This window comes from Miscanthus floridulus, chromosome 2 (genome assembly GCF_019320115.1).
Source record: "Miscanthus floridulus cultivar M001 chromosome 2, ASM1932011v1, whole genome shotgun sequence".
Classification (NCBI taxonomy): Eukaryota; Viridiplantae; Streptophyta; class Magnoliopsida; order Poales; family Poaceae; genus Miscanthus; species Miscanthus floridulus.
This window is the reverse complement of record NC_089581.1, coordinates 160,303,452-160,328,338: the sequence shown is the minus strand read 5'-3', so window position 1 is coordinate 160,328,338 and position 24,887 is coordinate 160,303,452. Positions and strand designations below refer to the sequence as shown.

The following is a 24,887-nucleotide window of genomic DNA, read 5'->3' as shown; positions in this document are numbered from 1 at the left end:
GAATATAATAACGTGCCTGCATCCTCGATCCGTGCTGCAGGTTACAGATTCGTTTAATTTTGATCGAGTAGACGGGCTCATGCCATCATGTCTAGGATGGTCCCACCAAGGTATACGGTTAAAGAGAACAGCAATCATCACGGATTGCAACTGCTCAAGGTCCATCGTCTTCTCTCGCTTAGCATGTTCTGATTCCTGTGGGGCAAGCAATTTCCTTTCCTACCAACGGAAGGGGACAAGGAAGGCTCTGGTGATGTGGAGTCTAAACTACATACCATATATTGAAGAGTCCCCAAAAAGGTGACGAACACTTGAATCCTTTGCAGATTGATCAGTTAGTACATGTTGCATTACAACCACTGAAGATGAGATGTACACACAAGCGACAGATAACCAAGAACAGATCATTGGAGGACATGTGCTGGAGATATGCTTGTGCATCATTATCATCTACTATCATGTACTGCTAGGCCCCCCCAGCTGTGGCTGCGGCGGCCTTCACAAGAGGCTGCAGCGCCTTCACCACGATGGTCATGTTCGGCCGGAAATCGGACTCGTATTGCACACACAACGCCGCCACGGCCGCCATCTGAAACACAGAAATTAAATTCTCTCAGGTTAATTTTTGACTGACAGGATGTGAAGATCTCAAGGAGGATCGGTTAACACTTGGCAGCAGAGCGAGCGTGAGCTTGTTACCTTTGCTACGGCTTTTGGGGGATAGTCGTCCCCCAGCTTCGGGTCCACGCATTGGCTGACCTTGTCCTCGCTCAACCTCGGCGTGGCCTTAGTTTTGTCAAGGAAATTCAGATATCAGTAAGCTCTGCTTATGGATTTTAGAACTGGGGCAGGAGTAGATAACAAAACTGCAGCAGGATGCAGCCATGCAGGAACATGGAGCATGGCTCGGGCTCACCCATGTCACCAGACTTTGCTGTCCCTTAGGCATGGTGTGGTCCACGGGCTTCCTGCCGGTTAGCAGCTCCAGCAGTATCACTCCAAAGCTGTACACGTCGCTCTTGTGCGTCAACACTCCAGTCATCGCGTACCTTTGGAAAAGGATACCACATGTCAATAACAACACTGTTAAATCCGTTTTGCTCTTGCTCTAGCAATCTGTTTCAAAACTTGGATAGCTTACTCGGGAGCATGGTAGCCGAAGGTGCCAAGGACGCGCGTGGAGTGCAGGCGCGCGGCGCCGTCGGGCGGCTGGCTGGTGAGGTTGAAGTCGGCGAGCTTGGAGTCGTGGCCGTCGAAGAGGAGGACGTTGCTGGAGCGCACGTCCCGGTGCACGATGGATGGCTGCACCTTCTCGTGCAGGAACTCGAGGCCCCTCGCCGCACCGTAGGCGATCTTCACCCGCTGCGCCCAGCTCAGCGCCGGGCCCGGCGCCGCGTCCTTCACGCCCTTCTTGCCTGCATGCGCGCGCGCGGTTCAGCAATCCTCACATTTTCCTCACGTCAGGGTTTTCAGCGTGCCAGACTGACTGACAGATCACATCACATGCCATAGCATTTGCGAATAATCCTGATAAAAGTGTACTACCGTGCAGCGTGTCGTGCAGCGAGCCGTGTGAGGCGAACTGGTAGACGAGGATCCTGTGGCTGTCGTCCAGGTAGTAGCCCATCAGCTGCAGGAAGTACTCGTTCTTCAGCCTCGAGACCATCGACAGCTGCATCAGAAAACCACACCGGCTGGTTTACCATTCTTTTCTTTCAATTCAGTAAAAAAAAGGGTATGATCTGTCTGATGATGCGCCATCTGTGGGATTCAGTTGTTGTGGTGTAACCTGAGCAGAGAAGTCTGCCACGGAGTCGCTGGACACGCTGGGATCGAGCTTCTTGATGGCGACGGGCTCCCCGGAGGTCAGCACGGCGCGGTAGATTTTGCCGTAGGAGCCTTCTCCGATCAGGGCATTCTGCCCGAAGTTCCCCGTGATGTTGTTCAGCTCGCCCATGGAAATTGCCGGCACATCGATGGGGAGGACCTTCGGCAGCCCACTACTCCTCGGCGCATTAGGCCCTCTTGGTTTGCCGCGGCCTGGCATTGTAGCAAACTGGCATATGAGGAACAGTTTTTTGCTACGTTCACAATGCAACTGTCATCATATTTTACCTGCGTTGTATTGCGACGTACTCCTAGGTGCTGCTGGGTGACGGCTTGCAGGGGCGGCGTACGTATCCTCCTCGGTACCACCGCAGCAGATCATCTTGTTGGCCGGCTTCACTTCTTGCACTACCGTGGAAATATGCAGTTTGGCGGCGATCCGGTGGATCGGATCGGCCGGGGGTGCCTTCTGATGAACAGTTGCTGTAAAATCGGAAGGTTACGCGACAAAATGCTTGCCTCCATTGATCATACACACATACAAAAAAAAAATCAATCTATTGGTCTATTGCTCTATCAACCTGGTACGAATCAGACACGAAACTGCCGGACATTAATAAAATCGGAGCAAGGAGAAAAGGAAGCTGCAGTGCATATGCCATAAAAAAGAATTTGACGGGAGGCGATGAGAGCAAGGGGAGGAAGAGGAACCAGACGAAGGCGAGGCACACGTACGATTCAAGGCACAAGGCGGAGGTGACGCTGCTCCCCCTCGCCGACGAGCGACGAGGTGGAAGGCGTGTGGCGACCGGACGACCGAGGGGACGGCCGTCGCGTCGCGGGGAGGAGGGGGAGGCAGATGGCAGGAGACGGGGAGGCTAATAAGAGCAAGCATGGCGCTCCCAGCACCAGCCGACCGACGCGTTTCTCGGGAAAACAAAGGTGCGCCATGGCACCTGCCGCTTGACCCATATTCGGAAGCATGCATTGGGATCATCTGGGCTCGCGCCACGGGGGACGGGACACGGCAGTCATCATACGAAAGAAAACATAGAACAGAGATGCAGCGACAGCACCGAGGCGTGCAGCGTGCTGCAGGCGGAGCTGGAGTCGTTCGCGCCATTTCAGCAGTTCCTGACAATGCTCGACAAGGATGTGCATGTCAACCTGCGACTGCGAGCACTGTACCAAGGCCATCCTTGCCTTCACTGCGTCCTCCAATGCCTCAAAATAAATTATTATAATTCCTAAAATCACCTTAAGTTTGACCAACTATATAGTAGAAAAAAAATAACATCATCCATATATCTATACTTTTTTATAAAGTTATTAATCAAACTTAAATAGTTTAAAATACTTAAACAACTCTAGAAATTAATTTAATTTAAGATGGAGAGTACTAATTTGAGATGGAGAAAGTACTTATCTTCTGTTCTGGACAAGGAGACCAAAGGAAGCGTGAGGCACCGAGGCACTTTAGTTGTCCTAAATTAAACTTCTCTAACTTTAATCAAGCTTGAAAAATAGCATCTACAATTTGAAATAAATACACAATCGAGACATTTTTATGGAGAAGGTATTTAAACTATTAAACTTCTCTAACTTTAATCAAGCTTGAAAACTAGCATCTACAATTTGAAATAAATACACTATCAAGACATTTTTATGGAGAATGTATTTAAACTATTTAATGGTGAACATGATACGTTTCTATTAAATTGATCACAGTTAGAAAAAATAGTACAACTTGGGACAAAGGCAAATTAAAGTTTACTAATTTGAAATGGAGTGGGTAGCAAGGACACTGCCCCGGCTGCCCACTAAACAAAATTGGTGCACCACGCTGTGACCAAAACACAGTAGCTATTGTCATATAGTACTGTTGTCATCGACAATCGACAAGGTCAAACATCACAACAGGCCCAAATGTTGGGTAGACAAACACGGTTCAACAACCAGACAACAACACAGTACAGCATACATCTACAACAGAGGAGACAACAACACGCAGTACAGCATACATTGCTACAACAGAGGACTTAAATTGTCCATGAAACTGACTAGAGGCAACACCTCAGTTCTTGATCTTCTTCTTGGCCCTCAGCTGAAACGAGAAAAGCAATAGATATTTCATTAACTTAGTAGATATTTCATTAACTTAGTTGAGCTTCAATGCTTCACAAACGGCAGGACGGAGAAGACGTGTGCTAGCCTACATACAGGCACAACACTTTGCTATGCAGTAACACTAACCTGGTTGCTGTGACCACACTTCTTCTTGCGGCAGTTGACAGCCCTGGGGTGCAGGCGTGCATAGCATCTGCAGATAATGGTACAACATCAGGCCAATGGGGCAATGACCTAAAAGGACTTCCTGATACAATGACGTGGAAAAGGGCAGGTAAATTGGCAAATCAGAGAAAAAATAGGCCTCAGGGTTTCAGCTCATAAGGTCACTTCATGCATCTAATTGATTCATCACTCCTGCCAATCACTTCCCTCAGAAGAAAAGAACACAGTTTCACATTAAGAACAAAAACCAACACCAAGAGTGCACCAATACACCTCTAACAGGTCCAAATAATAGAAGTGTAACCATAGAACACAAAAGGTGAATGAGCAAAATCACATAGCATAATGCAACACCCAGCTGTAGCTTAGCTTAGGTTGCATGTACAAGGGCAAGCGAATAGGGAACCAGATTCGTACAAAAGACGGAAGCATAAACTGGCAAGACAGAGTACTAACTCCACACAACTGAACAAAAAGAACCAAACTCCAGGTAAAACTACACAGTGAAGTCAAACAAGGAGATGCCAAATACTAAACGTTACAGCAAAGCAAGGATCAAAATTACTTGGGGGCTCTCAGTATAAAGGCCAAGGTTTTTCCACATGAGAAGATCCATCAGATGCGATCTTCCTCAATACCTTCCACAGTGCTCTTCAATCTCGCCAAATCCTTCCATCTCAATCTTTTGGTGAAGAGCAGTGCTCAGGGAAGAATAAATTCCACGTTAGCTCTTCACCAGAAGGAAGAGATTTCACAAGGAGCCACCGAGAGAAGAGCAACAAAGGAAGAGAGAGGAAAATACACCTCCTCTGGTCTTCAGATTCAGTGTGGTTAAAGCAAAAAGTCATCATCAAGCCAGTAATTGGTTATATGAAATGTAATACAGCCAGAGTTGTTAAGGCGTCGCTATACCGACGCCATATCGTCGCCATATCGCCGTGGCGTTTTTCTGGCTCTCGCCACGGCGACGCCACGGCTCCGGCGTGTATGGCGTCCGCCATAGCGCCGTGGCGTCCCCGTGGCGCCGATTTGGCGTCCTGTGGCGCCTTTGTGCGCTGTTGCGGGCGTAATAGACGGTGAGGATGAGGGTGAGGCCGTGAGGGTACCTGTATAGGCCGAGTGGCCGATTGGAGCCCTCCGAGACGCAACCGCAAGCAGCCCTCCGAGCCGCCGCCGCCGTCGGCCGCCGGGACGGTCGCCCTCCGCCCGCCCCCGTGCTCGCGACCAGCTAGCCGTCGCCGTGGAAGGACACCGCGAGCCCGCCGTCGGTGGAGGGTTCCTGCGCTGCGCTGCCGTGGCCGCCCCTGCGCGCCACGGATCCGCGCTGCTCGGGGAGGGAGAAGAGGCAGCTGAGCCAGATCTGGCCTCGCCGCCGCCGGATCCGGCCTCCACACGCGCCGATGCCACCGGTCAGAGAGGGAGAAGAGGGAGCTGGCTCCGGTCGGAGGGGCGCGGTCAGGTGGGAGAGAGGGAGGGTGCGGGGGAGGGAGAGGGGCGCGGTCCTGTGCGCCGTCGCTGGGGGAGAGGGGGAGTCGCTCGGGGAGAGGGGGAGAGGGAGTCGTGCTCGGGCGCAGTCGCTCGGAGGAGAGGGAGTCGCGCTTGGGCGCCGTCGCTCTGGAGAGTGGAGTGAGGAGAGGAGAGAGAGTGGAGTCTCTAGCGTTTCTGATTTCGTTTATATATGGGTGATGGTAGTGGGCTGGTGTGGGCTAGCGGGCTATGCCTGATTTACCGAGACGGTTGAGTTAGGATGCATGGGACGACTTTTGAAAGATGAGAGATTTGGAAGTTTGAGAGATGAGAGAGTTCTATGTCTTTTGTGCTACATTTAAATTGCTATTTTGATTTGCTAATATTGTAGACTATACCTTTTAAGCTACATTTGCATTACCATTTGTCAATATAATTTCCTAATATCCTAGACTATAATGTATGGCGTCGCCACGCCGCACGCCATAGACGCTGTAAAGGTGTGAAGGTGGTGGGTCGCCGCGCCTCGCCACGCCGCCGTAAAAACTATGAATACAGCAAGAAAAAAAGATGGGAAAATGAAACAATCAGGCTGCTCAATTATTTGTTCAGTGTTAGAAATGGAACAATGATTGGCTGGTGAGAAAATGCTTGAATACACTAGAAGACACAAGCCCAGAGGTCATGACTCATGAGATATGCCTGGTCTCACTTCAGCAAATGCTCAAGCAGGAAACGTTTTCAAAGACTAAGAATGCACCCATAGGGGCAAATCATGTTTCTTTGAAAAACAAAACAAGAGGAGTTTTTGCATGTTTGCTTGAATGATCTCTGGTGGTCTCATGTTATCAAGGTGTGCACGCCGATAAGCTAAGAATGAGAAGTACAATATAGCACCTGAGCCAGTTCAATCGCATAACTACATATCAAGCTCCTACTAATGCTGAGGTTAAATTCCGTTTGCAACAAATTCATTTCCTACTAGCATTAGATCTCAAAAGTTTTCCATACATGAATCCCTGTAGAAGCATATGCCCATGTGGTTATCTATTCCAATACCATGTGAAGTTCCTACGAATGATCATCGTCGCTACAATTCGAGATGACGTTTTCGAACGATAATATTGCACCGAATAGAACAAAGTTTTCCATTTCGGGGACACAGAAATGTTAACAAGGTGAGGGCGTAGGTGGTAACTTACTTGCGGCAGATCATCTTGTCCTGGTTGTACTTGCGAGCGAGCGCTTGCAGCGAGGGCTCAATGATGCCACCGCGGAGCCTGAGCACGAGGTGGAGCGTGGACTCCTTCTGGATGTTATAGTCCGCAAGGGTGCGGCCATCCTCCAGCTGCTTCCCGGCAAAGATCAGCCGCTGCTGGTCCGGCGGGATTCCTAGGGACGAAACAAACCGAACCGCTTAGCGCCTGCGTTACACATGCTACTAATTTTATGGCCTCGCTACCAACAGATGAGCTAACGCGCTCGCATACCTTCCTTGTCCTGGATCTTGGCCTTGACATTGTCGATGGTGTCGCTGCTCTCGACCTCGAGGGTGATGGTCTTCCCTGTCAGCGTCTTCACGAAGATCTGCATCTTGTCGAACCTGGATGTTCTCGGGGCTGGGAGCTCCTGTGATTGCTTCGGCGGCGGTGGAGAATAGGGCGGCGGCGGCGGTTTAGGGTTTGGTCCTAGGGAAAAGTCACTGGTGGAGTGAAATGGGCCGTTGAATCGGGCAGTGCGTTTTGCTTTGTGGTTTTCGGCCCATTGGATGCGGTGGAGAACTTTGAGATCTGGCACGATGCTTCCATTTTGATACTCTCAAAGGAAATTTTGATTCATTCTCGCAGTAATAAAAAAAAAGTAAAAATAGAAGAAAGCATGATTTTATACAGATTTTTACGATAATTTTATACAGTTGGATGCATAGAACTTGCTAGCGTCAGCATCACGACTGTGCGGGGAAAAATTTGACGCAAAGAAATATTCATGCTAATATGAGGAAGACACACACTTGAGTTAAATCCCTTCACGACACTTCGAACGCGCTGTCAGGTAATTCTGGAAGATTAAACGGAGACGAATTCTTGATTTAACATTAAACTACTCCTGTGACGGTGAAGTTCTAAGTGAAGTCTTCACGGATGATTGAAGCGAGTGAAAAAAGGCACGGAGTGTCAACATCGCCAACGCATATTCAGACACATTTTTGAAATGTCTTGTGCGATTAGGGTGCAATAATTTAAGCATCTATAACGACAATTAACCGCACTCTGCAGGACCATTTCGTCGTCGCCTCTGCAATCAGAGACCCTTTCTGAATAACCAGTACGCGTTGGTGCCCAGAGTGAGTCGTCGCGCGCACCGTTAGTTGCGTTGATCTATTATTTGCAATTAAAGCATCAAGGTCCGTGCCGGGAACATGTCAAAACCTCGCTTGCACTGCCTATATAAGTAGAACCACCGCCATGCCCCGATCCACGACACACAAGGTCACCGCTGGCTAAAGCAGGTGACAACCGGGCGAGCTATACCGAGTAGCCAGCCATAAACCTCGCTGCACACGCGACAAAACAAGCGCGATCACGAGGTAGAGGTTTGGAAGAGAGAGTTTTTCGGCAAAGATCGATGGCGGTCCCAGCGATGCCAGCAGTGGCCGTAGCAGCCCTGTTCGGGGCGGCGTTCGCCCTCGCGGCGCTCGGCGGCGGCGCGGAGGCGCAGCAGCTGAGCCCGGCGTACTACGACGGCTCGTGCCCGCACGTGTACGACACGGTGCGGCGCGTGGTCCAGGAGGCGCGCGCCTCCGACCCGCGCATCCTCGCCAGCCTCCTCCGCCTCCACTTCCACGACTGCTTCGTCAATGTACGTGCACGTCGCCCATGCATGGCGCTACGCTAACCGATGGATCTGGCTCTGAACGGTGCTCGCGTCGCGTGTTCGATTGATCGTGTCGTGCTCGTGCAGGGTTGTGACGCGTCGCTTCTGCTCGACGAGACCCCGACGATGCGCAGCGAGAAGGCAGCCGACCCCAACAACGGCTCCGCGCGGGGGTTCCCCGTGGTGAACGACATCAAGGCCGCCCTGGAGAACGCCTGCCCAGGCGTCGTCTCCTGCGCCGACATCCTCGCCCTGGCCGCCGAGGTCTCCGTTGAGCTGGTTAGTAGTGCCCTGACACGACATATATGGACACACGGTGCAACGTACAAGAAGTTACCGTCGATCGAGAGCAATACTGCGGCTAGGGGATTATTACTAATGCCGTTTTCCTGACTGGATATATGCATGAACAGGCAGGAGGTCCGTACTGGAGGGTGATGCTGGGCCGGAGGGACGGCATGGCGGCTAACTTCGACGGCGCCCAGAACCTCCCAAACCCGAAGGAAGAGTTGAACGATCTGAAGCAGAAGTTCGCCGACCTCGGCCTCGACGACACCGATTTTGTGGCCCTCCAAGGTATTTCACTTTAGCACACGGACGGAACGACACACCAACGACCGGTCCTGTGGCCGCGCGCGTGCTGAACTCAAATCAAACAATGACGTGCCTCGTTGCACCATGCAGGGGCACACACGATCGGCCGCGCCCAGTGCAAGTCCTTCCAGGACAGGCTCTACAACTTCAGCGCCACGGAGCGGCCGGACCCGACGCTGGACCGGTCTTACCTCGCCGCGCTCCGGGAGAGCTGCCCGGCGGCGGTGAGCGGCAACACGCGCCTGAACAACCTCGACCCGGCCACGCCGGACACGTTCGACAACCGCTACTACGCCAACGTCCTGCGCAACCGCGGCCTGCTCAGGTCCGACCAGGCGATGCTCTCGGCGCCGGAGGAGGGCGCGGGATCCACCGCGCCGATCGTCGAACGGTTCGCCGACAGCCAGGCCGAGTTCTTCCAGAGCTTCGCGACGGCCATGATCAAGATGGGGAACATCGCGCCCCTGACCGGGGGAATGGGGCAGGTCAGGAGGGACTGCAGGGTGGTGAACCGAACCTGATTCTGTTCTGATTGTAGTTTGTTCCTCAATATTCATTCAATGTGTAAATTCATGATTTTTTCCCCATACAAAAGTCCATGAATTGTTTGAATTGAGAATATGTAATAAATCAATATTTTCTAGAAAAATTGTCTCCCTCTTAATAAAACGCGTGTCAACGAACACATTCTCGAAAAAAATAGAGAAATTGTCTCGGTCTTTTTACGAAGCACGCTCATCCCCATAGTCCTAAATGTCCATGCACTCCGTTGCTACAGCTATAATTGCTGCAAAGTAAAGATTAGCATGCAGCCCGCGTGCTTTCGGCCCGGTCCGAAGCACGGTTGCATGGCCCGGTCCGAAAACGGCCCGGCCCGTACGCGACCGTGCCTCGTGCCGGCCCGGTGCCCGCTGCAGGCCGTGCTTGGGCTGTCAACAAGGCACGCCGTGCGGCACGGCCCGGCCCGTTTTTCTAGGGTTGGCCCGGTAGGGCCCGGTAAGCCGGGGGGCTATATAAGCCAGCCGGCCGTCCCCCCGCGCGGCCGCGCCTCATTTCCCTCCCCCGGCCGCCGCAACCGTTCCCCACCGCGAAACCCTAGATCCCACCCCACCTCGCCTGCTCGTCCCGCCTTGCGCCGCCGCCCACCGCTCGCCGCTCGACGCCGGCAAGGACTCCAAGATCCACCGCTCGCCGCTCGTCCTGCACTCCGACAAGGTCTCCACCGCCGGATCTTGGAGATCTTGGAGCTCTCCCTTCTGAGCCGTCTCCACCGCCGGATCTTGCTCTCCTTTCTCGTCATCTTCCTAGTCTCCGGCCGTATCCTGAGCTCTCGTACTGTCTTCTTCCTTCTCCCTCCCTCTCTCTCTCTGACCGGCAAGGTCTTCACCACCGTGCAACTTGTTTGTCACCGTCTGTCGGGGAGTGGTGCCGCTGCCGCTCGTCTTCTTCTCCGTCTCTCCGGCGCCGGGCTCCGGCTCCATGCAGGTAAGCTGATCTCCACGCCTCCAGCCCTCCACCTCCACTCTAACCCTAGATCTAGCCCGTAGCCTTGAATCTTGATCTATTCTAACCTCTCTGCTCTCTCTCTCTCTCTCTCTCTCTCTGACTCTCTGTTTTCTTTTTGCATTGCAGGTCACCGGCGTTAGCTGGTGCCGCTAGATCCGTTGAGGAACGGTGCCGAGAGCTGAAGAAGAGGCTGTGCGGTAGCCATGGCCGGCTCTGGTGACGACGATGGTCCAACCATCAATGACGAGCTCAGGTCGTTGGGCCAGATCCCCGACGACGAAGACGACATGGGCGATGCTGCTCATCTCTTGTTCGGTAGGAGTGCTCCTCCGACCAACCGAGATGATGGTGCTGATGGTGGTGCGCCGGCGGCTAGTGCTGCTGCTGGTGCGTCGGCGGCGGCCCCTAGTGATGCAGCTTCACTCGCTTCGTCCACCACTGGTACTGGTAAGCGGCGCTCCCCTGTGTGGGCTGACTTCGAGGAAGTCAAAGAGGTAGTGGATGGTGAGCAGGTTGTTTCTGCTATTTGCAAGCTTTGTCGTCATCGTTTGTCTGGTAAATCTGCTAATGGCACTGGTCACTTAAAAAGACATCTAATATCCTGTAAAAAGAAAGTTGATAGGGCTAATGCTGTTCAAAGTAGGCTTGCTTTAAACCCTGATGGATCTTATAGAAACTGGGAGTATAAGCCTGATGTTGCTAGGCATGAGCTGATTCGTTTGATTGCTAGATTGGATCTGCCTTTGTCTATTGCTGATAATGATGCTTGGGATGATTACATTCAGCGTGCTCACAATCCTAGATATAAGAGGGTCACTAGATTTAGCACAGCTAGAGATCTGTCTAAGCTATACAATGAAAAAATGTTGCACCTTAAAGCTGCTGTTATGCCTGGTGTGTCTTCTGTTTGTTTGACATCTGATATCTGGTCTGGTAATGCTAAGGAAGATTATATTGCTGTTGTTGCTCACTACATTACTTCTGATTGGGAACTTAAGAAATCTGTTATTGGTTTTAAACTGATTGAAGTGAGTCATAATGGCATTAACATTGCTGAATGTATCTCTGGTGTGCTTAGAGATTGGGGCCTGCTTGACAAAGTTTTCTCTGTTAGTCTTGATAATGCATCTTCTAATACAACTGCTATGCTTGCTTTGACCCCTTTGCTTGATGGTTACCTGGGCTATGATGTTGATCCTTCTGATCATACTAAAAAGGTGTATCATGTTGTGCATCAGCGATGTGCTTGCCATATAATTAACTTGATTGTTAAATCTGGTTTGAAAAGGCTTAAACCTTGCATAGAGATTTTTAGAACTGCAATTAACTTCCTAAATTCATCTAATCAGCGCATTGCTCAATTCAAGGAATACTGCCAAGCTAAGGGGATGCGTCCTCGTAAGTTTTGTTTGGATATGGATGTTAGATGGAACTCAACCTATCTTATGCTTAAACATTTAATGCCATATAGAACTGTATTTTCTGTGTTCATTAATCTTCAGTTTGGCTATCCTCTGTTGGTTGAACAGCACTGGTACATTGCTGAAAAGGTGTTGCAGTTTCTTGAATTGTTCTATGATTCAACTGTTGCTCTGTCTGGTGTTTATTACCCTACTAGTCCTTTGGTACTGCATCACATACTTGAGATTGCTAGCCACCTGCATGACTATGAACATGATTCTAATCTATGTAATGTTGTTGCTCCAATGAAGGCTAAATTTCTTAAATACTGGAAACATGTGCCACTGTTATATGCATTTGCTTTTGTTCTGGACCCAAGGGCTAAGATGAGAGGTTTGCAGAATGTGCTTGACTTGCTTGCTCAGAGTAACAATATGAGTTACATTGATTATCTTGCTGAGGTCAAATTTGAGTTGCATAAACTGTATGACAAGTATGAATCTAAGTTTGGTGCAGCTAGGCCAGCTAGGACCACCCATCCATCTGGATTGACAGGTAAGAGGAAGCAGGCATGGGGCAAAATATTTGGAGGATCAGTTTCTTCTGGTCCTTCAAGTACTGCTGGATCATCTGCTGTGCCTCCTGGTCTCTCTGAGCTCACTGTTTACCTTGACAGTGACAATGTTGTGGCCTATGATGATGATTTTGATGTCCTGAATTGGTGGCATGAGCATAAACTAACCTTCCCAGTTCTCTGTACAATGGCTAAAGATATTATGTCTGTCCCTGTTTCAACAACTTCTTCGGAGTCTTGCTTTAGTCTTACTGGCAGGATCATTGAGGAGCGCCGACGTCGATTGGGACCAGACACTGTGGAGATGTTGATCTGCGTGAAGGACTGGGAGCTTGGTGAAGAGAAGGGACAGCATACAGTGGAGGATGAGGAGTATGAAGACTACTTCAAGAATCAGTTTCTAGATCATGACTCTGGTGCTAGTGGAATAACCACTTAGGCAGTTAGTGAGAGTGAGGCATTGAGTCTGAGTGAGAGAAGACATTTGAGACACTTGGTTTGTAATAACTTTGAACAATTGAACCATTCAATAATGAGCTGGCCGTACTCTTTTCCTTTGTAGGGTTTTATCTCACGAGGTGTGAGTTTTACCTACAAAGGTTTTTAATGAGGCGGCATTGCACGAACAGCTCAAGTTTAAACATATTTGGCTTCCATTTGCTCTATTGTGAACTGATGAAATGTGATTATGTGAACTTGTGACTTGTGAGCTATAGCTATGATATCAAGTATGAAATGTGAATTCTGAAATGTTTTTGTGATTTGTGAACTTGTCAATTGTGAAAATGAATTTGATACATGTCCTGAACTGTAGATCTGTTGAAATGAATTTGAAAAAGGTGTTTTTTAAACAGCGGGCCACGGGCTGGCCTGATGTCTTAATGGGCCCCGTGCTGAACGGGCTGGCACGGCCTGTAAATCGGCCCACGGACCGTGCCTGGGCCTGCAAGCAAACACGGTGTCCCATTGGGGCACGGCCCGGCGGCACGCCGTGCCAATCAGGCCCGTGCCCTTACGGGCCGTGCCTAGCCCGGGCCCGGGCCGGGCCGTGCCGGGCCGGCCCGTTGCTCAACTTTACTGCAAAGTAGTAATTGGGTTGTAAATCTAAGATTGATAAAGCCATGTAACATTTGTGCATTGACGTGAGATTGTGGAGGTTTAGCCTCACCGTACTTAGGTGTTGTTTGGTTCCATCTCTTTGCCAGTTATTGGTTCACCCTACGAGATGTCACTCCTTGTTTAGTTTAGCTGGACCAAAATTAGTTCACGTGGTATTGGATACAAACCTTCAAAACGGCGATGTCACTCCTCTCCTGCCTGTATCTAATTACAGCACGCGACTTCCGAACCCTGCCTGGTCGTCTATTCTCCGCCCGCAAGCAACCCCAGCAGTGATTCCTAAACCAAACAAATGGCGCTTTCTCTTACACATGGATCACCTTACTACTTGATCACGTTACCATTACCACTAGTGGGTTCAAATAGACTTGCTAACAGACTAAGGCCATGTTTGCTTGTCTTATAATCCGTACTTTTTCGCTTGTCTTTTCAGCTGGAAGAGTGTTTTTCTCTCACAACAAATCAGCTGGAACAGTGTTTCAGTTTGTTTTTTCAGCGAAGCAAATGAGGCCTAACTTAGATAAGGGGCTTCTAGCTATTAGTTCTACCAGTAGATTTAGGGCTACTATTTTAACCTCCCACACCCTTTGTAATTATTTGTTTCTTTTACATTTAATATAATTTAGTAGGTGTCTTGCCCCTCCTGTTCCTTGAAGAAACTACTTATTAGCGACATATCAGTAGGTGAATCCAAATAACTTCTTGGGGTATTAATAAGCTAGTAGCTATTAGTTACTCCCTCTATTCCAAATTACAAGATGTTTTAGCTTTTCTAGATACATTACTTTTGCTATGTATCTAGACATACTGTATATTTAAATACATAGCAAAAACTATGAATCTAAAAAAGCTAAAATGTCATATAATTTAAAACATAGGGAGTAGCTAATTATTAGTATAGTAGATCCAAATAATTAGGTGATGCCTATTCCACAAATTTGAATCTGCTGTGGATAGAGCAGGTGTGTGTTAATAAAAATAATGCACCAATGTTGTATCTAGGCCTATTTGTTGAGGCTGACACAAGGAACTCTACAAATCCGTTACAAGCTCTAACACAAGCTTGTTGTGAGCAGCTTTACCATTAGCAGATAGGTTCGTGAAGCTGTGTATACTAGGCCAGCCCTAATACACCAACGTGGTTGTTAGCCTCGCAGAGCCATATAGGCTTGAACACCATGTGAAGAGAGAGCGTGGATAGTGGTTTGACAATGTGTCAGAGTAGCCTCCAAAAGCAACTATAGCTAAGTCAGAAAAAGTAAAGCCTTGAGGAAAGATAAGAAAGTGCCTGGGGAAAAAAGATGGCTCATAGCCCTGCTATTGTGTTACATTTTTTGGGTGAAGCAACGCCTCATATCTGTATGCGTTCAAATAATAGTTGTTCAAGTCACTCAAGACCTACATGGCAGCAGTTTTTGCTCAGACCACTAGCCGGTGTTGGTCTGTGTTGGTGATGCTCTAATTGGTTTATAGTCTCTTAGTCTCTTTGGTTTTTAGCAGAGGTTGGGAGTGCTCACCCTTCCCCCCTCCCGCGTCCGGTTTGCGCGGACAGTTAGCCCTTCCAATATTTTTTATTCAACAATGAACAAGAGGAAGAAGAAAAAATAGAGAAAAACGAGAAGGAGGACAGAAATATTAAGAACTTTTAACCGGTCATCCTAGACCCGCTACCAGTTGCAAGCGCTTCGGAGGAGAGTGATTAATATTTAGACGGTGGCCGGTAGGCCTCCACGATAACTCAGCTGTGAAGCCGTCCGGTCGGGGACGCTTTGTCCGCTTAGCAAAGATTTGATTATTCTCCGCTTGTCCAGGCATATCTCTTCCTCTGAGAAGGGGTGCTCGACGAGGTGCGTGACATCAGCACGCAGCAGTTGCAACTCCTAGAGATCAATCACCACGCCTAGCCTCTTTTCACCAAGGCCCAAGGTTTGAGAAAGTGGCGTTCGAGCATTTGGACTTCTCGTCGTGTGTGATTTGTGAAAGCAGTGCCGAGGTCATCCTCTAACCTAGTGATTTGTTTTTTCTTTGTTCTGTACTCCGTAACTTGGTATTTGCATTTGCAATGACCGTCGCAAAGGTAGGTGAGCATTTCAATTCTTGCGCTCAGCCTCAGTCCAACGCATTGTGACCTCTCTGGCTTCCAAGTAGTTGCTCCTTGATCTAGTCAATCGATTGTTAGCTCCAGCTTTGGAGTTCCCGGCTTCTCGCGCCATGTTCCTGAGAAGTTTCATAGCCAGACACAAAATAAATTGCATTGAATTTTTTTAAGAACCTTTTTGTAACAGGGGACCGGCGCTGGGAAACGTTGCTAACCCAACGGAGACTTCTCTCATGTTGATTCAAAATTTGCCGCAATTGGGACGACAAATTCTTGGTTTTAAGCGAGTAACCGAGAAATGAGAGAGCTCTTCACCACGCTAAAATAGAAGCTAGAAACTCAGAATACTCAGCATGCCCGTGGGCCGGATTCAGCTAACTGTATCATGAAAACTTGAAAAGCATCAAAGATAACTATGGTTTCAGTTTCATTTTATTAGATAATGTTGGCAATCAAACATCCAGATGGTCCTAGACATAAAATGGTAGTCAATAAAACATCTTAACAAATTCCAACACGGAAGTTACAACCTACAAGACAAACACCTATGGTTTCAACTTTATACAGTCACAGGCCGATTCTACAAAAGAAGTGCAAGGCGTTGCTTGTATCTTTCAATCCGACGACTCCGATCCTTTTGCAACCTGTCAAAAAACCATTTGTAAAAAAAAAGGAATAAGAAGTTGAGAACTAGTTGTCCCATCGAGATCACTATCTTGATATGTTGTTCGTTTACGCTTTACAAACAGCAGTTGTACTGGGGCAATAAGCTATCAACTTTGAACATAAGAACATGTACACTAATCTAGTTTATAACAACCACACAGAGGCATGGACCAATAATTTCTATTGCAATGCCATGTATCTGCCTAATATTAATTATTCTGATAATTGATTAGCCCTGTAGAGAAGGGGTGAAATAAAACGATAACAAAATATGCATACCCAGCACGTATCCTTATGGCACGCTTTACATGCTGCTTCAATAAGTCGCTTGTATTGTATTCACCGTTGGCATCCTGCACGATGAAGGAGTAAATACTATCCGGGGTCCAATATTGTAATGTTAAATGGAACACTTGTGATCTGATGAAAAATAAAGGCGCTCAACAGACTAAAAACTAGTGGTAGATGATGCAGAATAAGAAACAACTCTTTCTGAAAATTTCATTACCAAAGAAAAAAAAACTATTTCATCACTTAAGACAACCAACGAACAGTTCATTGGTAAATTTGGTAGGGTACATGAGTATGAGACCGAATTTTGCAACATGTTGGCTTCAAATAATCCGTTACTTAACTCTTCCCCAGGAATAAAGAATGTATTGCTTTTTAGATGGGACACATAATGTCTTAAGCAGAAGAAGATGCAAACAAGAGTAACCTATGTGGAGCATCAAGCTCGGGAAATACTTCTGCAAACACAAAAACTGGAAGGGTACCAAGGGGAGACAAAAACAAGTGTAAAATCTAAAAGGCTCCACCCTACAGAAGTTGTCTTTGTCTAGTCGCAAAAAAGACATTTGCAAGTCTATATCATAATGCTAGTTATGAAGGCCCAGATGCCAAAATTTTGTAAATGGCCCCATGAAGGTCTAAGAAAGATGAAAAAACTGTGGCCTATTGCGTCAAATGTATTTAGCTACATCTTTAATCCACTCCTTCATGGTCAAAACCAAAGATATAAAACTAAAAAACATCATTATCTGTCTGCTAGTGACCTGCCACATAGTTCAATCAACAGTGGATTTTTCAAACTTACAGCCTTTTATATTTTAGAAAGTGGTATTGGTATGGTATAAGTTTAATGTTCAACTTTCAAAAACCCAAAACTAACAATATGGACAACGCAACCAAAAAAAAAAGGACAACAAACAAGTAGAATCCAAAACTGAGTGAGGAAGATAATCCCAGTTGTGAGCATCATAGTGCATTTATCAGAAGATATTAACTTAGTGAGCCAAACTGCAAAGCAAATTTTATAGAAGATACCTTCTGTGGCTCTTCATCTGAATCTTCACCTGAGGCATCATTATTGTCCCTTTCTGATATTCTAGAATATACAACTGAAGCAGGCAAAGGTCTTGGAAGAAGGGGTTCACCATTTCCAAAGCTTGGCTGAGTTAGTGAATAGAACATGAATCATGTGCACGGATAACATGGCAACAAAGGAGTTTGGACAGCAGATGCAATCAAACATCAAGAAGAAAATGGGAAATGAAAACACAATCCATCCAGACAAGAAATAGTAGTGCGATTGGGTTTCTGGAGTGTGGAGTCAGAAAAAGAAGAAAAGGGAAGGCAGCATCCATCTACACACAAAAAAAGACGGTACTCTGTGTAAACTGATAAACTGCACTTAGCAATTCAGACAGGCATGGAGCTTGTTAAACTACACGAACTAAAATAATCGAACACATGTAGCCTCTAGATGAAACAAAATCAAAAGCAATGAACACAAATTTACAATTTAAGACACACATCTTTCACTGATCATTGCAGAATATGTTTGCCTTCATATAACTCAAATCATGTTTTTACTTTTTATAGTACAGCATAGAATTTAAATCATCCTAGACATAAATACATAAGTAAATATTTGTCAAGGAAAAATATCAACACTTAATTTCTGAAAGCAGATTGACTCCTAAGCAAAGATTCAGATTTTTGACATATACTGATCAAATATCCAAGATAAAGGGATCTGAGCAGGAACGTATTACTTCTCATACATCATACAAATACTGTACGAAAAACACATAATTTTAATCAAAGTAAAAGATTTAGATAATGAGAGAAGGCACCATAAAAACACTTGAGGAATGTTAGACAGCTAATTTAGAGAAATTTCATAGTAAAGGAACAATGCTAATTCAGAATAGTTTTAACAAGCAACCAAGTGACCAACTGCTACATTCATATGAAAGAAGAAAAGTATGCTAACCTGACTTTCATGTGGAACACCATTACGAACCCACGATCGACAGAGAGCATACAAGGATCCTGACTCACTATCCAGCAGGTTAACCTTTGAGCAACCAATACAAAACCATAAGAAATGTTAACCGTTCTGTGCACCCCATGTTATTTATCTATAAACTTAGCAAAATGATCCTTATTTAGGAGCATAACAATCCCTTCATAAATAAGATGATAGCCCTGACTTATAACTTAAGTATCAATATGATCACAATTGTTTGAAGAATATGAAACCGAACCAGGTTGTCTTGCTCGAACAGGAAAAGAGAAATGAAGATAACAGATAACATTGTCATAACCTTTTCCGCCTCTTTACTAAATCCTCCCTCCATTCCAAATTGTAAGTCCTTCGGGCTTTTCTGGATACATAGTAGTATCCAGAAAAGCCAGAATGACTTACAATATGGAACAAAGGGAGCATTAAAATATGTAAAGTCAAATGCCATCACGGATCCTATGATCCATTTCTATGCGGATTATTCACTCGAAAAATTTAAAACTATCCAAAAAGTACAATCATCCCAGTCTAACTAGACCATGTACTGAGTTACTGACAATAACACAAAGGTTAAACTAATGCAATTCGCCCAAAGAACAAGTACTTACTTTGCGGTCATTAATCACCACAACTGTAGGTTCTTCTCTGCTCTTTTCCCTGTCGTGAAGTCAAATGCAACATTTTATGCTACAAGTTTTGATTCCAAATGAGAAACACATGTGATTGTTGTTTTGTTGCATACCTGTCTTTTGGGTTGCTCTGCTCATTGGATGGAGCAACAGGCGGTATTGGATTAACCTATGATGTTCCAACAGAAATAGAACAAAACATATTTATATTCAACTTGAGAAAGTCTTTCAAAGTATGATTTGGCTATTAATTTCTCTTACAACATATAACTACTAGAAGGCATGTAAAATATGAACACAATATTGACTTTTTTTAAAAAAAATCCTAATATGCCCCGACATTTTGAAATTGAGGGAGTAACATGCTAAGACGACAGGCTACCCTGATTTATCCTCTCCAGTATTTCACAAGGACTGAATGAACAATGAATAACCACACACGTTGCCATTAGATCACTTTAATTACATCGTAACATCCCACAATATAGCCAGATATTTAATCGAACACCTCAAAAGCATCAGGCCCAAGCCTCCAAATGCTCCATCAGACTCAAAAAATCAAAATTTACCGATAGCAATCCAAAACTACAAGCAAACGTTTAATTGGAGGACCGAAGCTTTAGTCCAATTCACCTTCCATTCAGAGCTGACGAACAAAAATTCACTGACCTTGGGCTGCGAAGCTATAGGAACTCCTCGGGGAGGCTGCTCGGGCCGCGCCGCCACGCCCGCCACAAGCGCACGAGGCACGGCCGCGAAGGACCGGGGCAGCTCGCGCACCAGGGGCTGCTGCTGCTGCGCAATGGGGACGGCGACGGCGTGGGTCCGGGGGTACCCGACGGCCATCGGAGGAACGCGGCGGAGCTGCGCGGTAGCGGCCGCGGCCGCGGAGTTGGACGTGGACGCGGATCTCAGGACGGGGTAGAGGATGCCGTGGGGCACGGAGGAGCCGTGGCCCGGAGGGTTAGGGTTCAGCGGCCGGCCGGTGAAGAGCGGGGGCGCCGGTGCAGCCGCTGTGGCACGGGGGGAGGAGGTGGCGAGGAACGCGCGGGGGAGCGGGTGGGATGCGGCGAGCAACTGCGGGGACGTGGCGGCCAAGGCTGCCGGCGCGGCGGCGGTGGCGGTGGCGGGCTGCCCCCGCGGTGGGGAGGCCATGGCGTGTGGGTGACTGGGTGTGGCGCGGGAGGAAACGGGAGCCGTGGATCGCGGCGGTGGGGTCGCGCTTTTGAAACCGTTTGAATCAGGTTCGTTGAGTGCGCGTGTTCTTGGATCTCGACTTTCAGGCGGTGGGAGATCTTGTCGAATTTCAGGCGCGCGGATCGGCTCCACCGTTCGCGTCCCTACTTTCATGCCTATGCCTGCGGTTCTGCAGGAAATCAATTTGGAATTTTGTGTTGGTACAAAAGTACTCGCTCCATCCTGAATTACAGGTACAAGTCGTTCTGACTTTCAGTTTGTTCGCACGTTGGTTTTAGTTAGCCAAAACCAGTCAACCAACGGTGTTTGCAGCATCATACATACAGCTGAACTGCTTTCAATTCACCAGTAACTAACTTGGGCACTACTTGCAACTTCGACGGGTCTAGCTTCCATTGACCACTCTGGTGCGGTTTGTTTATCTTATAATTTATCTTTTTCAGTTTTTTAATTAAAATAATATTTTTCTTTCATAAATACTCAGTTAGAACGGTGTTTTAACCTTTTTTTTTTCAGCAAAGCTAGCCTCTGCAGCTCTTCCTCATCTCGCCCTGGCTCCCCGTCAGCACCTGGATGTTCCCCATGTTGATCATGGACCTGGCGAAGCTCCTGAAGAACTCCTGGCTGCCGGCGAGCCGGCCGACGATCGGCGCCGTGGGCGCGCCGGGCGTCGACAACAGCTCCTGGTGGGACTGCAGCGTCCCGCGGCGCGCCTCGATGTTGGTGTAGTAGTTGTTGTCGAAGGTGTCCGGCGTCGTCGGGTCGAGGTCATTGAGCACCGACACGTTGCCACCCCTGGGGCACCGCAGGGCGAGGAACGCCCGGTACCCCCTGTCCAGCGTCGGATCCGGCCGGTTCGTCCCGCTGAAGTTGTACAGCCGCGCCGTCACGAACTGGCACTGCACGCGCCCGAACGTGTGGGCCCCTGCATGCATCCACCGAGAGGTGACGCCACGGTCATCTCTGTTCGTGCAGCTGCAGAATCACGGAGGCATCGGTGCTCCCCTTACCTGAGAGGGCGACGAGGTCGGTGTCGTCGAGGCCGACGGCGCCGAACTTCTGCCGGAGCGTGGTGAGGTTGTCCAAGGGGCTCCGGAGGTTGTTGGCGGCGGTGATGTTCGGTCGTTTGATTATAAGCCATATTTTTTCAAGTTAATAAATAGTATTTTTTATCACAATCAATTAGCCAACGTAACTATGGCTTATCAGCAAGTTGGCGGTGGTGCCGTCGCGCCGGCCGAGAGGCACGCGCCACCGTGGCCCGCCGGACTGCGTGCATAGACGGACGGGACGGGACCACGCGCCATGTGACCGTGTTGGGTTAAAGCGTGGCACGGAAAGGAAACTGATTGGTGCCTATGGGCTCAAACGCCCTGCTAATGACAGCCGACGTGATGTGACGTGTGAATATCCACGTCGTACTGTACTAGGGTTATCTGTTTGTGCATGCTTTTATTTAAATGGCGTGCAATTTTGTCAACTTCTTCTCATAGAGCTCTCTAAGACCGTCTCCGACGACAGCCACCCGAAATATAAGACTCATTTGTCATTTCGATAGTGTTACAGACTAATGGTTCAACACCTATTTTTAGTCTTCTCTAAAAATAAGATTCAAAAGACAACACTTTCTGCAAATGAGTTTTGAGGAGAGAGGATACTCAGATTTAGGTTATACCTCTCCTGACACCTAAAATGAATCTTTGATATAGGTACTCTGTCGGAGGTTATAGATATTATGTTAGAGATATTTTAGATTTAGGTTCCGCAATAGGTCTGACACAGCACTGTACATGCTAGCTAGTTCAAATATTTTGCACCGACGGCTTTCGAATTATTGCTCCAGGCCCAGAGCTATTGCTTCCCGGCAAGGCAGGCAGAGCTTGTACAATGCCAGATTGCCAGTCCGACAGTTTGTTTGGCTCCGTTCGCTTCGCTGAAAAAACAAATCGAAATACCGTTTCATCTGAACTGAAAAGTACGGATTATAAGACAAGCGAACAGACAGGGCCTTGAACAATGTCGATCGTTTTGTCTACATCAACTCATTAACGGTGGATCGATCGTTAGAGTACATTTGCCGGCCGGCTAGAAAAAACTCACCAGTTCGACTGAGATCTTGGCGGCGATGGCAAGTATGTCAGCGCAGGAGACGACGCCTGGGCAGGTCTGCTCCAGCGCCGCCTTGACGGCGTCGACCACGGGGTACCCGCGCGCCGAGTTGTTGTTGGGCGTCGCGAACTTCTCCGACACGATGCTCGAGCTGTTGTCCAGCAAGATGGACCCGTCGCAGCCCTGACGAAGAAATAAACAAACACAGACGCAGGCTCAGAACGTGCGCACGGCGCAAGCGCGCGGCGTCGCGGCCGTCTGCGGAACACGGGACCGGCTGCTTTTTTTACGTGCACGAAGCAGTCGTGGAAGTGGAGGCGGGTGAGGCTGGCGTAGATGCGGACGTCGGCCTCGTGCGCCTTCTTCAGCACCCGCCGCACGACCCGGTGCACGTCGGGGCACGTCTGGTCGTAGTACTCGCTGCACAGCTGCGCCGCGCCGGCCCGCACGCCGAACCCGAGCGCGATGGCGGCGGACATGAGGACGGCGAGCTGAAGACTACAAGCCATGCTGCCACGGGGCGCCATTGATCTCTCTCCTCTCTCCCAGAGCGAGCTGCCTAGCTGCTGCGGGCGCTAGAGCTCGCAGTCGATCGCGCAGGTGGTAGCTGTTGTGCACACTAGCTGGCATGCGACTCGATCAGTTCGGTCTTATGGCCCGGCGAGTACGTCTTATAGCCACGGAGTTCACAGGTGGTTGTGCCCATTTGAGCACAGGGAGCGCGCCTTTTCTTGGATCTGAAGGATGGGCAATCATATCATTCGGGTCGACGAGCGTTTCCTGGCAACGTTTCCGTCGCCGCGTCGCTTTCAGTTCAGAGATGGCAACCAGCATGCATGCATGCAGGTGCGCCGAGCAAAAGACACCACACCCCGCAATTGCAATTCTGCTTGTCAGCGTGTGCATGGCTGTTCTAGCTAGTTTGGTTCGGTGCGATCTAGCACGAGCAGGAGCAGCTGCCTACCGTGCGGCAGCGACGAAGCCAGCGAGGGGGCTACCTGTGCTCCAGCCCCCCTACGGCCATGATTTACATGGAGCCCGGGCTTAGCTCGGGCTACCGCCATGAGGAGGAAGAAGAAGGCAAGGAGGGGCTGGAGGAAGAAGAAGAGGAAGCCAGCCCTGGCTTTGTCGATTCCTGGCTTCGTCGCTGCCGTGCGGGGTCACAGTCAACGCGAATCTGCAACAGACGTGCTCCAGTACTGTACGTGGTTGCAGGCTCGCACTTGCTGTGCAGTGTACGTAGCTGAAAGTAGCTGGAGTTGTTTCAGATACAAAGGAGGCTCAGGTTATGGAGCGGCAGGTAGTCAATGATTCCAAGAACGTACGTTAGTTGCTGATTTGAGGATCCGTGCGCACCGCAAGTAAATGGCCAGCAACTAAGGGCGTGTTTGTTCCCTGGCGTTCGGCCCAGGAGAGCCAAGTGATGCTACACTTGTTTGGATTATTTTCTCAGCCGAGCCAGAGATTGCGTTTGTTTGCCTGGACAGAGAGATGCGGTCGCCTTGCACCAACATATGGTAGAGTTACCATACACAGTTTCACTGGGATATTTCATCGAACACTTGGCTGGCGTCATAGAAGAGCACGCCACTCCTGCAGCTCTTCTTCTACATCAGCACGAACACCACCACCACCTCCCTCCTACCACCGCGCCGCCAATGGGGATGGAGAGGAGCGTCGCCGTGCAGCACGCGCGGGCGAGCCAGGCCCCAGGGACACACCACTTGCAATGAGGACGACTGCCATGGCCGAGCAGAGCAAGGCTCCGTGGCCGCGGGCGCGTTTCCTCGCCACCGGTGGATGCAGACGCGCCCCACCTCTGTGGAGCTCCGCACCCTTCCTCACCGCCGGTGGAGCGCCACCTCATCCCGAATCGGCCCGGCCTGGTTGCTAGACGTGCTCCGGCCCCGACCGTCGTGGAGGGGAGGGACTACGGTGGGGGGGAGGAGAGGTGTCGGTGTTTCAGATCACCGGCTAGTAATTTTTGCGATTTGCGCGTCTGACCCGGATGGCTATGCTTGAAGGACACAAGGATTTATAAGGGTTTGGACAGAATGTCCCTACGTCTAGTTCGCTGCTGCTCGTGTTACCGACACTGTTTTACAGTAGGGGTTACAAACAGGTGAGAGAGGGAGCGGATCCCAAGCTTCTAGTGGAAAAATTGAATGGGTTTGATGCTGAGATGTTTAGGTGTTATCTCCTATCGTCTCTTGGAAGCGTCTC

At 48.8% G+C, this 24,887-nt stretch overlaps 6 protein-coding genes and 1 non-coding gene across 7 annotated transcripts; 2 read left to right on the top strand and 5 right to left on the bottom strand.

The window, feature by feature from the left end:
• Positions 1 to 306: 306 nt before the first annotated feature.
• On the bottom strand, positions 307 to 2,972 carry LOC136535130 (probable protein kinase At2g41970). The gene is made up of 8 exons (XM_066527451.1): positions 2,563 to 2,972; positions 2,116 to 2,310; positions 1,790 to 2,040; positions 1,546 to 1,672; positions 1,142 to 1,415; positions 917 to 1,049; positions 700 to 786; positions 307 to 589 (listed from the first exon to the last, which is right to left on the bottom strand). Exons 1-8 carry the CDS (start codon positions 2,948 to 2,950, stop codon positions 467 to 469), a joined length of 1,578 nt encoding a protein of 525 aa, XP_066383548.1. The 5' UTR covers positions 2,951 to 2,972; the 3' UTR covers positions 307 to 466.
• Positions 2,973 to 3,673: 701 nt separating this feature from the next.
• LOC136540346 (ubiquitin-ribosomal protein eL40z fusion protein-like) lies at positions 3,674 to 7,273 on the bottom strand. The gene is made up of 4 exons (XM_066532347.1): positions 7,077 to 7,273; positions 6,789 to 6,978; positions 4,081 to 4,147; positions 3,674 to 3,931 (listed from the first exon to the last, which is right to left on the bottom strand). The coding sequence occupies exons 1-4, from the start codon at positions 7,177 to 7,179 to the stop codon at positions 3,902 to 3,904; spliced, it is 390 nt and encodes a 129-aa protein (XP_066388444.1). The 5' UTR covers positions 7,180 to 7,273; the 3' UTR covers positions 3,674 to 3,901.
• LOC136541074 (small nucleolar RNA Z266) lies at positions 4,232 to 4,320 on the bottom strand. The gene has a single exon (XR_010780178.1). It is a non-coding gene; the product is annotated as a small nucleolar RNA Z266 (small nucleolar RNA).
• An 833-nt stretch (positions 7,274 to 8,106) lies between the features above and the next one.
• LOC136540345 (peroxidase A2-like) lies at positions 8,107 to 9,575 on the top strand. The gene is made up of 4 exons (XM_066532345.1): positions 8,107 to 8,445; positions 8,548 to 8,739; positions 8,874 to 9,036; positions 9,145 to 9,575. Exons 1-4 carry the CDS (start codon positions 8,212 to 8,214, stop codon positions 9,573 to 9,575), a joined length of 1,020 nt encoding a protein of 339 aa, XP_066388442.1. The 5' UTR covers positions 8,107 to 8,211.
• A 279-nt stretch (positions 9,576 to 9,854) lies between these two features.
• Positions 9,855 to 13,161, top strand: LOC136540344 (zinc finger BED domain-containing protein RICESLEEPER 2-like). Its single transcript, XM_066532344.1, has 2 exons — positions 9,855 to 10,539; positions 10,687 to 13,161. Exon 2 carries the CDS (start codon positions 10,764 to 10,766, stop codon positions 12,972 to 12,974), a length of 2,211 nt encoding a protein of 736 aa, XP_066388441.1. The 5' UTR covers positions 9,855 to 10,539; positions 10,687 to 10,763; the 3' UTR covers positions 12,975 to 13,161.
• Positions 13,162 to 16,151: 2,990 nt separating this feature from the next.
• LOC136540343 (uncharacterized) lies at positions 16,152 to 20,671 on the bottom strand. The gene is made up of 7 exons (XM_066532343.1): positions 20,028 to 20,671; positions 19,472 to 19,527; positions 19,338 to 19,386; positions 18,697 to 18,780; positions 17,745 to 17,870; positions 16,698 to 16,771; positions 16,152 to 16,396 (listed from the first exon to the last, which is right to left on the bottom strand). The coding sequence occupies exons 1-7, from the start codon at positions 20,511 to 20,513 to the stop codon at positions 16,333 to 16,335; spliced, it is 939 nt and encodes a 312-aa protein (XP_066388440.1). The 5' UTR covers positions 20,514 to 20,671; the 3' UTR covers positions 16,152 to 16,332.
• A 405-nt stretch (positions 20,672 to 21,076) lies between these two features.
• On the bottom strand, positions 21,077 to 23,293 carry LOC136537350 (peroxidase A2-like). Its single transcript, XM_066529348.1, has 5 exons — positions 22,955 to 23,293; positions 22,656 to 22,847; positions 21,773 to 21,824; positions 21,566 to 21,676; positions 21,077 to 21,480 (listed from the first exon to the last, which is right to left on the bottom strand). The coding sequence occupies exons 1-5, from the start codon at positions 23,189 to 23,191 to the stop codon at positions 21,077 to 21,079; spliced, it is 996 nt and encodes a 331-aa protein (XP_066385445.1). The 5' UTR covers positions 23,192 to 23,293.
• Positions 23,294 to 24,887: the final 1,594 nt, after the last annotated feature.